This window comes from Arvicanthis niloticus, chromosome 2, assembly GCF_011762505.2.
Source record: "Arvicanthis niloticus isolate mArvNil1 chromosome 2, mArvNil1.pat.X, whole genome shotgun sequence".
Classification (NCBI taxonomy): domain Eukaryota; kingdom Metazoa; phylum Chordata; class Mammalia; order Rodentia; family Muridae; genus Arvicanthis; species Arvicanthis niloticus.
In genome coordinates, this window is record NC_047659.1 from 74,596,605 (window position 1) to 74,609,484 (window position 12,880).

Here is a 12,880-nt window from a genome sequence, read left to right on the forward strand (position 1 = left end):
CACCCAAATCTACTGAAGTATTCTCAGCTCTGAGAACAAGCCAATTACAGCCACTCTGGCAGTTGGGGACAACTCCAGGTTCACTCCAGGTTCACTGAGACTCTGGGAAGAATGCAGAGGAGGTTCCACCAAGAGGAAGTGCCTTCTCAGTCGCCACACTCAACTCAGGTCTGCAAATATTTGTTCGTTTTCTCTCTGGCACCAGCTTGGGTATCCGGCTGGCTCTCTGGAGAGCTAAGCTGAAGGACATTTCAACACTGGGTGGCTAAAGACTCCCTCAAACAACAGATATTGAGCCAGGAAATAAAGCCGGTTCTGCAGCAGAGCCTCACTTACTGTAGTATAGGAAGGTGAGGGGCAGGGGCATGTGGAGACAGCGGCTGACCACACCATGCTGGGCATACCATCACCAGCACAACAAGTAAAAGAGTCCCCTAGAATTTACTGAAAACTTTGCTCATGCCAAACAGACCTAGTGTCTGCTTACTCTGCGGTGGATAGTACAGTTACCGCAGCCACAGTACCTATTATACAAGACCAGCTTCTTTCTGATTACACCATGCAATGAATGATTTGAACATGCCCTCTGGTGAAGATGGTGCAGAGATGGTCCCATCTTATAGATGAGAAAGTATATGCTGAGCAAAGTATAGTACAGCTAGAGACATGGCTCAGCAGTTAAGAGCACTGACTGCTCTTCTAAAGATCCTGAGTTCAATTCCCAGCAACCACATAGTGGCTCACAACCATCTGTAATGGGATCTAATGCCTTCTTCTGGTATGTTTGAAGACAGCTACACTGTACTCATATACATAAAATAAATAAATAAATCTTAATTAAAAAAAAAAAAAGTATAGTAGCACCGAGAGTCTTAGGGGCTGTGAGAACCTAACATAGTCTGGCCCTCAAGCCCTGTTCTGAACTGTAGGATATATGATTTTACCTTAGGGATGGAAGAACCTGAGGGTCCGGACATGACTAAGTTACCAGAGGTATGTAAAAACAAACATATAGCAAAATAACACAAATAGGAAAGAAAGAGCACACAAGAGTGTACACATGGGTCAGCATGAAACCACAATCTGTCTCTGAGCCATTCTGTGGGCTACTTCTGTTGTCAGAAGCTCAACTCCTTCAGAAGCCTGTGGAATCCAGTACTTCACTATGGCTAGCCAGAGAAGATCTGCAGGAACAGGGATAGTTCACATGTGACAGGGCAGATACTCAAGCAGAAACAGAGAGCAGGGCTGTCCCCGAGAGATGAGGCAAGCATGGCAAGCTAGTGAAAAGAGACCTATGTCCACTGCTTCCAGGTTAGCCCAGAGGAGTACTAGCGCCTTTAGTGATCCCCCATGAAGTTAGCAGACTCCTCTTCAAGGGCAGCAACTGCAAAGTTCCACCAATGGAATGGACTATGTACATGAAAACCCTGGAGGTTGTACAACAGGATCAAGTGGTCATCGGGGCCTCAGTTCCCCCAGAGACTCTGGCTGGATTCCCTCCCTCACCCCACCTTGGCTTCTAGGGAACATGGTGAATCCCTGGCATCCCTGGCTGGCAGCTGCATCACCCTCCCACTCGATCCTTGTTGTCAGAAGGTATCCCTCCCTCATTTCCTCACCTTATCTTCTTGGAACACCACTCAGATTGCAACAAGGGCTCTCCTTACTGTAATATGACCTCATGTTAAGTACTCACATCTGCAGTGACCCCATTTCCAAGTTAGGGAATGTTCTTGGATACTGGGAGTAAAGATCTGAACACGCTCTTATGTTCAAACCACTGAGAAGGCAGAAGCTGGTGCCTGTGAAAGCCATCACGGTTCATGAGTGTTGACACGCATGCATCTCTAGGTGACACTTAAAACACAATAGTGATGAGTCATGGCTGTGCTGGTATACAAGGGTGGCTGTAGCGAAATTCCACAGACTGAACGGCTTTAACAGCAGAAGCTTATTTTTCCAAATTTCTGGAGGACAGATGTCCAAAATCAATGGATATGAGACACAGGGACAGATCCTAGCCTCTCACCGTGGTTTTCAGATGACCTTCTTCTCCCTATGGCTTTACATCATCTTCTGTCTCTTGGTATCTGGGTCCAAATTCTCTCTCTCGGAAGGACTTCAGCTGTGATGGTTTAAGGCCCACTCTGTGACCTCACTTTAATTCAATTATGTCTTTGTGATGCTTACTTGTGACTGTCAACTCCAGTGGGTTAAGAAATGCCTGCAAGCTCAGTAAAGCACACCTCGGGTACATCTTGTGAGGAGGGGTTTCAGAGAACATCAGATTATGAGTTCTCTGACCTAATCAATGGATTGATCTCATGATGAACTCGTAATGAATATGATGTCCTTACTAAGAGCAATGAAAGGCAGGAAGTGAGGCTTAGCTAGACGACGTCACAGGGGATGGTTCTTAGGGATGACATCTTGCCTTGGCTCTTCCTGTATTCTGTCCCACTTCTTGGTTACCAGGATATAAAGCACACGTCTCCCCCATGCCCTCTCCAGCATGACGGCCTGAACCCTCCGAAGCAGGGAGCAATGGCCCCTTCCTCCCTTCTGTGCGGTCTGTCAGGTATTTGGTCACAACAGCAAGAAAAATAACTAATCTGTTCTACTAAACCTCATCACCAAGCAAGGCCAAATCCATTCTGCTACTCTCCAACACAAAGCAAGGTGAATCCAGAGGCACCATGCTGTGGAAGTTTAACAATGCTGGTGGCACTACTTGGTTCAAAATATTGGTGGCTTGGCAATTCTGTTTTGACACAGCTGAAAGGGGAAAATCCATTCTACTGTAGCTGCATCCCACAACTCACTGAAAGGCTCCCTGCTTACACACTGTATGCAGCCCATGACAAGCCTGGATTCCCATCTTTGTGCATGTGAGGCCATTAGTAGGCACCTTAGTGAAATAGCCAGATTTCCATTCAAGCTTGCAAAGTCAAACACCACTTTTTCCTCTGCTTGCCCTGAGTCCATGCTAACTTAGAAGCAGTTGGTTTAAAAGAAACCATTACATGTGGTGCCACCTAGAAGCAGAAGCCTAGGACAGTGACAAAAAAAGAGGAGGACTCCCCCTTACACTTCTTGGGGACCAGGGTTCCACACTTGCTGCTGAAAACGGTCAAGTTCTTCCGCCATCTTCTTGCCTGAGCAAGTGCTGGGTACACTGAGGGCAGGTAGAATCCTGATTCCAAGTCTGCACCCACTTCCCCACGTCTCTGGTTTTGGAGATTCATTAAAATGTTTGCATTTAACATCTTTTAATTCCTCCTCCACACCCATACTAGATAGACATGCATGCACCCAGGCACAAGTCAGAGATGATAAAAGTCCCACATGTGACCAAAGACACAATGCAATTTTCCCAAGGAGAAATAATCCCACTTGTGAGAAGGAACCCCTCTCCAACATTAACCTGTCCCCAAGTTTGTCGTGACACAGACACAATAGTGAAAGCCATGGCAGAACAGGAAGGTCTCAAGGCTCTCTGCTCCAGATATTTGTGTCTCTGCTTTAGCATTGGGAATGACACTTTGCTCCTAGGAAAAGGCTTCAGACGCCCACAGGACTAATAGCCACCTTAAAAATCATTACTGTAGAAAAACATTATTGATGTGTTGGATTTTTCCTATAGTTTAGATCCTGAATGTCCCTCAGAGGCTCAAGTGTTAAAGTTTTAGTGGCAGGATTAGGAGGTGATGGAGCCTGAAGAGGTGGGTCCAGGGTTAGTGATATGATGGGACAGTTAAGGGCACTTGCTACTCTTCCAGAGGACCTGAGTTTGACTGGCAGCACCCCCATCCCTCTGGCCTCCACAGGCACCTGGCTACATGCAAACATGCAAGTGCAAGCACATGCACACACACACACACACACACACACACACACACACAATTAAAAGTAATAGCTCTTTAAAGAGATAGTCTACTGGGAAGCCTTTAAGCCATTGGGGGTGTGTCCCTGATGAGGATGATGAGACTCCAGGCCCTTCCTCCTCATTCTTTTTTCTGCTTCCTAGTCATGAGGTTTACTTCACTGTGCACTCTCTCACCATGACACATTATCTTCCACAGGCAGCAGAGCCAACTGGGTCCTAAAGTAAAAGCTCGAAAACTCCAAAATAACCCTTTCTTTATAAGCCAATTATCTTCTGTATTAGTTGCAGGAAGTTCTGTTAACTATAACAAACACAATACAGGTAACATAGAACCAAGGGTAATACAGACCCACAAGATCAGCTAAGAGACACCTACACAGGTAGACAACAACAAAAAAGACCTTTTCGAGTCTCGGATGGAGGAAGGCTATGGGGTCTTACAGGGCCAACATGCAAGCTCTGTGTGTTTACTGTGCCTCTGTGACAACAGCTCCTTCCCAGTAAAGCTTTCCCTGACAACTCAGTGACTTCCTAGGACATAAAGTGCCCAGCTCAGCACGATGCCTAGGATACTCAAGCGCATACTCACTGTTGCTCCTCAAAAGGAGCGCTCTCATGGACACACAGCATATCCTGAAATGTATGTCTCATCATTTTATAGCCACAGAAAGCAGACGGAAGACATGAAAAGCCATTTGAATAAACTGATCACTCAGGGCAACTCACTAGCCAAGAACAGAAATATACTAGAAGCACATCAAAACAAGCCTCCGAACCCCAGCTCTAGGAGGGAGGTCCTCCAGAGGCGTTCTGCACAACAGTTAATACCCAGGTGAGAATTAATTTCAATTCATCAACAGATACCTTACAAAGAAATACAACTAATAACTAGAAATATAAGCATTCTACCTCGTTAATTAAAAAATTAAAAATGTAAAATACATGAACTTCTCTCAACTATTAAAATAACCAGGAAGAGAGAGTTTATTTTAAAGATATTACTCAACACTGCCAAGACTAAAATAAGTCCCAGACTTTGCTCCTGGCCAGTGAAAGCAAGCCAGTGGAGACCTTCAGCAAAACAAGTGGGCAGTCTGTGGGCACAGGCAGGAAAAGCCCCCGCCCTTCAGCACAGTCTCGTTTCTGAGTATCCAGTCCCCGGTAATGGGAATGGGGGTGAGATCTCCACTGTCAGACATCATCACCACGGTGCTCACAATTAGATACCTTGCTGCTCCATTAAGACATGACAAATCTGGGGTCTTCTCGGGGTAAAGAATGTTCTTTAATCCCACCAACGGTTGCTATAGATTACATATTCTCCTAAGGATGCAGGAGAGGATCATGCCTGAGTCAGGATGCTCTTCCTCCAAATCTCACCTCAGCTCCACGGCTGGAGAAGATTACGAAAGACAGCTCAAGGGAAAGCTCAATGTCTCTTAGAAAAGGGACTTCCACTTCCCTTTAATACCTAAGCAAGAGTTGTTTTCTCCATTGAATGCAAAACTGGGCAGACAATGCATTTGTAAATATAGTAAAAAATTTTAATTACGTTTGCATCAAACTTTAAGCAAATGCCTGTTGGGCACCGGTCACACCTGGGGGGCTAGGGTGGAGGATACCAGGAATAAGCCTGTTCCAAACCAAACCAAGCTCCAAGCAGCTGCTGACACAAGCCTTGTTTACAACAGTCTCTCTCCACCACCTCTTCCCATTTCTGCAGGAATTCTCACATGCTAGACTGTACCCAGAGACGGCAGAGACTTCGAGAGAAGTCAGTAATGTGGCACAGCTGCTACTAACAGAGGTGGGGCTGGACGAGCTGCTAATCCTGCATTCCTTTACACATTCATGAGCTGAGTATCACCCGCCAGCTAATGACAGGCTATATCTACTGCTGTTCAAAGGCACACAGTGTCCTGAAAATGGTAACTCTATATTCTTATAGGGTGTTTAATGTTCCGTAAAGGCAGGCCGATGACAGGCCTCACACATTCTATCACACTTGAAACTCAATTTTAAAATGTTAGATTTCTAGAAGTTTTAAAGTTATGCTAGAAGCAAGGAAACAGTGACAGAGACCTAATAACTTTTTTAAAAGTTAAGGAAAAATAATAATAATATTATTATTAAAAATGTATGAGGTTTAACAATTTAATGAGAAAAACCACACATAACAAAGTCTAATACAGACTCCAAGTCTCCCCAGTTTTCTCCTCCCCAAACCTTCTCTCAAGGGCAGAAATAGGCATGGCAGGGACCATATCCCATGCAGGTGAGAGGTCAACCTCAGAATGGGCAGCATGTCTTCACACTATTAGGAAGCAAGTATCTAGCTGCCGTAAGTGGCTCCAAACCCAGTGCTCCTTCTTGTGCATCAACAGACAGAACCTCAAACCCAAGAAAGGTTCCAATAAAAGTTCAAGTTCCTATCCTCCAGTACCTTGTCCTCAGCTGCCTCCCAGAGCCACAGCTGACTGAGAGCCAGAACAGAGAGTCCTCCCAACAGAAATGCCACCTGGCCTGGCTGCCAAAGCCAATGACGGAGCTGAGATGTGTAGTTCCATAGCAGCTGCTCATCTAATGAGCCAGGGCCATACCTCCTGAGGTTGCCTACCTGCCAGGATGCCAGGGAGGTGACCTCAAGCCAAGCTCATTGTGCAGAGACCAACTCAAGGGAAGAAGAAAGACTCCTCAGGACAGGGAGATTTTCAATGGACATCCCGGCCCCTCCTCTCCTGTGGATTATCCTTAAGCCAGATCTTAAGCATGTTTCAGAGCACAAAATGGACAAGATGCTAAAGAAAGAGATGGGGTAGAGGGGACCAGAGAGTCCATACCATGCTGATACTCACTGAAAAGGGATGATCCAGTGAAGATCCAGACTGTGACTCTCTACAGAGCAAAGGAGGTAACGCAGCACAGAGATATGAGCACATATCCACTCAGTATATAATACTGGATCTTACAGAATCATTGGGAGAACTCTACCACACATTCATAGATAAGTCTCCAGCCATGGACCAAGGCAGCCAGACATGGTCCTTGCAAACTGAGAGGCACCACAGAGTATAATGCCTGGATTCTAAAGGTGAGAGTAGCATCCAGGAAAGGTATCCCTAGAGCTTGATGAGAGTTCCTTCTGTTAATCCAAGCAAGCATGGGATCCTCTGTCATACTACACTTCTGCACGGTCCACACTGCTCCAAGGCAAAGGGGCAGCTGGTCCAGTAGCTCACAGCAAACAGTGCACAAGATCCAAGCCAAACTGGACCTCCTGTTCTTGGCCTGGAATTCCACCCTTATCCAGCCCCACCCACAACCACAGGCAGCCACTCACGGCATTCCTTCTCGTCACTCTTGTCGAAGCAGTCAGGCAGCCCATCACACTGCCAGGCGCCTGGGATGCACCGCCCGTTGCTGCACATGAAGTTACCTGGGATGTTGCACTCATTGGTGAAGTTGTTCCCAGGGAGCAGCTGGCTCTCTGTGAGAGAGAGAACATATAGTCAGAAGGCAAGCATAATGATCACAGGCAGGCCTGAGACCTGGGCTAGCTGGCAAGACTGATGTTCATTCAGACTAGGGAAGACCTCCACGAGCTATCTTTGCTTTTCTAGGTCTGTTTCCTCACCTATGAGATGCACTTATGCCTCGACCCACTTCAATGCAGAGAAACTGAAGGCACTAGCTGGAGCAATACAAAGGAAGCATTCTGTGTCTAGCATATAACAGATGCCTATTTCTCTCATGCAGGTCTATGAGAAAGGAGGCTGAAGACATAGCTCAATTAGTCAGAGCACTTGTGGCTTTTCCAGGGGAACAGAGTTCAGTTTCTAGTAACCAAATCTGGCAGCTCACAACTGCCTGTAACTTTCTTTCCATAATTATCTGCCTGCGCGCGCACACGCGCGCACACACACGCACACACACACACACACACACACACACACACACAAATTGGTAAGGAAACCCAAATGTTCTTTCCTAGCCAGTAGCAACAGCTAAAACTTAAAAGTTTCAGATAGGAATATGTACTAGACCTCAAATAGCCCAGGACTCAGACTCACAACCCCTGCAATCACAGAGTCCTTGAATTGGGACCAAGTTGGCAAGAATATCAGATCATTTCCCTCCAAGAAACAGTATACCTCAATCTACAAATCAGTCTGCCTGACACTGTGCAGGTAGAAAAAGCCAAGATGAAACCTGTACTTAGGCCTGCTAACCCCCCAGGAGACTACTCTGAACACTATACTATTCAAGAGTCACCGAAGGTTTAAAACCGAATCCCAAGGTTCAGGTTCAAGTCCACTGAACAATCATAAAATGTCAAGGGCCCTACCCAGCACTGCCCTTAGGCAGGAAATTAAACAGACCTAATGATAGAAGGTAAGGGAAGGTGCAGAACTCATCCACCTTGAACCTTGGGGGGTGGATTTTCCAGGGAGCCAAGATCTGATGAGTCAGATAGAGCTGAGCCAGTATAATCAAAGACTAGAAGATAGGTAGCCACCAAGAAGTAAAAGGATATTTGAGGAAAATGAGAAAAAGACCAGTCAGCCATCACACTGCAGCTCTGACCCCACTTGAGTCATTCAGCAGACATTCATTGGGCATTTTTGACCAGACACTTGAGCTATGATGAAAAGATACACAGTTAGGGCTTCCTCCTCCAGGGCTAGAAATGGACAGATGCACACTAGATACTTTACTGACACTGTGGTGATTGGAGCAAAACCTTCTGGAACTGCCTAAGGCTAACCAGCTAGCAAGACTCAAGACCTTTCACAAGCTCTGCCAAAGGCAATAGCTCCAGGTTAGGGTTCCCATCCTTCCACACATCCCGCACCCCATTCTGCTTATTTATTTATTTATTTATTTATTGCCTAGAAAACTCTTCATGGCTCTGGATCTCTTACTAAATTTGAATTAAATTGCTGACTCCTTTGTTGCATAGAGACCCTTAGATGCACACAAACACATATATATTTAAGCACTTCACAGACCCCGAAATCCAAACACTCACACAGGCACATATGTGAAGGCAAGTCCACAAGTCACCACTAACCTTGAGACTGAACAGTAACTTTATTATCTCCAGGGAGAGACCTGGATGCCCATGGGGAGGTGTCCAGACAGCAGTCATACTCTGGATTCTAGCCAGACACTACATGTTCAGCCCAGAACCTCCACACCCTACCCTCTACCCCCTACACACACTCCAGCTGTTCGAGAACAACTGCTCAGAGAGTCACCAGCCAGCAGGGGATTCCTCTGGGCTGCAGAACACAGAGCTGTCATTCAGGTTTGTTTGGAAATCACTTAGACTCGCTTTTGTAGAGCTAACTCCTCCAAGACAGACCCCCCTGGAAAAGTCTCTACAACTGTGAAATCTTGTTCTGATAAACAGATTTCCAGAACCAGAAAATTGGTCAGATTAGATTCCAAAGACTTTGCTCAGAGCGTCAAGAAGGCTGGCAACACATGGACTTGATGAGTGGCTGGTTGGGTTCAGAGACGACTCATCCCATCCTTTACGTCCATTACATACAAACGCCCTGCCAGTCCCAGGACACCCTGCCTAGTGAATATGTTCCGTGCTCTTCTGAGTCCCCTTAAGCACACAAGGGGTACCCCACCCAGTGCCTTAGGAAAGTGACATCATCAAATGTAAGCACCTAAGAAGAAACCAAAGCAGAGAAGATCCTCCTGTTGATTTTGTCTTTCTAACCTCCCTCAAGCCCAGCCCAGCTGCCTCTCTGGCCTAGTGGCTCCTGTGAGTTACCTCTTGCCCCCTTTTCAACCAGCAGTCTACACAGTGAAGAATTGTGTGGGAATGTAAGTCAGGGCATGGAGACATTTTGTGACTAGGGGTAAGGTGCTACTGTGATGTGACTTTGCATGAAAGGGTCTGGGGGAAGAAAGTGCAGCTCAGACAGTGAAGATGCATTGTGCTACATTTCTCCTAATCTGCCACCCACTGAGACACCACAACACAGAACCATCTGGCTTGACATGTCAGTAGTGCTGAGGCAGCAGAATACCTGCTGCTTAGCAGTTCTCACTCCCTCCAGTTGCTTCTCTTCTCACAAAGTGAGCGTTTCAATGCAGCTGATGCCGTCTCTATGCCCTTCAGGAACTCTGAATTCTTACCTCCTGGTGTGGAGAGCTCTCACTCTTCAGAGGCATGACCTTGCCTCTGAAGCCCCTGCATCTTCCTCCTTTAGAACCAGTGTCTTAATCACATGAATGTCATTCCTGTCCCCAGGCTTCTAAACACGGGGCAGGCTGACCTAGCAGACAGTGTTCAGCCCATCTTCTCCCTGGTGTTTGGGGCTGCACTGTATTCCCCCTAAAACTTTATGCTGTAGGCCTATCTCATAATGGGAGCACATTGTCTTTAGAGAGGTAATACATTAAAATGAGGTATTAGAGCGGGCCCTAATTCAACATGACTGGTATCCTCACTGGAAAAGAAAATTAGGGCTTTCTCTGTCTGTCTGTCTCTGTCTCTGTTTCTCTCTCTCTCTCTCTCTCTCTCTCTCTCTCTCACACACACACACACACACACACACACACACACACACACAAAAACACACACAAACACACACACATACACATACACACTGAAAAGACAACATGAAAACACAGAGAGAAGGAAGCCATCAGTAAATCAAGCGGTAGGGGCTGAATAAGAACCAACTCAGCTGACAGCTGGATCTCAGATCTCTCCCTGACTGTGAGACAAGAAATCTCTGATGTCCAAGCCACACAATTGTACTAAAAATCTAATCCAATAAGCTATCCTCTTCCTGCTCATTCTTCGACCCCAGTATAAGTCATCAAATCTGAGAACCTGTCCCAGGCACCCAGCCTGAAGCTGGTCCTTCTGTTAATCCTTCTGGTCCCTGTCCTGTGCTTCCCTTAATCCCAGCCTGTGTTAGTGGTTGCCTCTAGAGGAATGTTCCTGCTAGGTAGAATGACCCCTACACACACACACACACACACACACACCCCACACCCCACACCCAGAGGCACAGGCTCTGTTCTCAGCTCTGCACCCCAGGCATCTACCATTCCCAGATCTCCCATAAGTATCTCTGACAACTCTAAGGAGACCAGGTATGACATTGATCACCATCCCGGGAATGCCCCATCGCCCTTACCCCATTTCTCTAGCACATGGGTGGGACCTGTGCAGACACAGTTAAACTAAGGAATACAGGGAACCTGGACCTGAACAAGTAGATCGCTATCCTGTCTGCTAGATAAAGAGGTTAGAAACCTTTTCAGTCCAACAGCCAGGCATTCCAGCGGCAGCAATATTTCTCCCACCTCGGTGTCTTGGAACATATTTAAATAAAAACATGACCAGCATTAGCACAAAGTTGGCCTCCTCCTCCTCTCTTCTCATTCTTTCATTAAAACTAAGAACCAAAAGGAGTTGCATGTTTCCACTGCAGAACATCACTTAACTGAAAATAACTGCACCATCTGTGCACGAATGGAAAAGTAAAAGCCAAGCCCTTCCTTGTCGGGCAGAAGACAGCAGCCTGTTGCTAAAGCTTCTTCCAGAGCCCCTGGCCCACAATTCTCATTTGATGTGGGGAACAAAACTGGGACAACTAGAAACTCCGGCTGGGGCTACGCTCTGCTGAAATCATCCAGAACACTCAGCTAGTGACACAGACGTTTCTAGCTGAGAAATGGGGATTTCCTCCTGACAGCTGGTGGCCTTTGGCAGTTCTCCTTGCTCTCCACTCAGCGTCCCTCCCTAGCAGCATCCGTCATGGTGCAGTCTGAATGGACATCTGCAAACAATCAGCAGGCTCCATTTTCCGATTTCTGCCCAGTGGCCTTTCATTCTTGTGCTTTGCTTCCTGACTGTCTAGATCTGTGGGCACCACTGAACAGAACAAGACACACAAACTCATCTGTGTACCACACATGCGGCTTAGCATTCAGACTTACAGATCTCTGATAGACCTTGCTTCCCTACCACCTTTGCACACTTTTCTCCATGACTCATTTCTTGAGACATGCAGGCACACCTGCGTGGACATACACAATACACTCACCTACACAAGGTTAATATCACCTAGTGAGCTCTTCTTCAGTGATTTGTTTATAAGCACACTTAGAACATGTCCGAAGAGCCTTTCCACTCTGGACTGTTCCCATGTGGTGTGAGCACTAAACAGAACCTCGGACATCTGTCCTGTGTATTTTTCCAAAAGCCATTTGGTCCTCATCATGCAAATATCTTCCTGTTCAAGCTTGGGTATGGGAGCAGCTGGCTGTCACCAAGAAGGCAGCAGTCACACAAGGATGTCTGGGTCTGGCCTGGCTCCAAGCACCTGGGCTTAGGCAGGCCACCTCAAGCCTTATTAATCTATACTCCCTCTACCCCATGAGCTCATTCCACTACTGTGCCTCCATTTACCCTGACATACCACTGAGAAAGTGTAACATGGCCCCACACTTCAGCTGACCCTTTATATCCACAGATATATATAATATAAACATGATCCATGACTCTGAAAGAAAATCACATGTTAATCACATGCCATTGCGCTCAGAAAGAGTTAAGGATAAAGAGGGTCACTAGGCTAGCAGTGATCAAGCCCAGTGAGCATCTGCCCAGCATCTGCCCAGCATCTGCCCATTACACAGCTTCACGGCTTTTTTCTCCCAGGAAGTGGTCCAAGATGACGGATGCTTTGTTTTCTTCTTACAAATCAAGCTAGGGAAGAAAGCCAGTGGCCAGAATTCAGGAAGCAAGGGAAGGTCAGGAGGAGGTGTAGGAACTCACAGTTTCTCTAAGGAGTCAGCTCTGCAAATTATTTTTCTCTGGACCTCTGCCCTCTTGGGCTGAAGCTACTGCTTATATTTTTATGTATATTTTCATGTTTATTCATCACTTCATGAAGAAAAGCATGTGGAAATGGTGTTCCTGTTTCAGGAAGCTATTGAGCCACTGGGATGAGG

At 46.5% G+C, this 12,880-nt stretch overlaps 1 protein-coding gene across 4 annotated transcripts in view; it reads right to left on the reverse strand.

Annotated features, from left to right (window-relative positions):
- Positions 1-12,880, reverse strand: part of Ldlrad3 (low density lipoprotein receptor class A domain containing 3) — a 234,752-nt gene that overhangs the window by 160,807 nt on the left and 61,065 nt on the right. For 2 of the 4 annotated variants that reach the window (XM_034496668.2, XM_076929338.1), the window contains exon 2: positions 7,326-7,376. In XM_034496668.2, the coding sequence (XP_034352559.1) occupies positions 7,326-7,376 (51 nt within the window). Of the gene's footprint in view, positions 1-7,229; positions 7,377-12,880 lie in introns of all 4 variants that reach the window. The other 2 variants (XM_034496667.2, XM_076929337.1) reach the window with 1 other exon arrangement.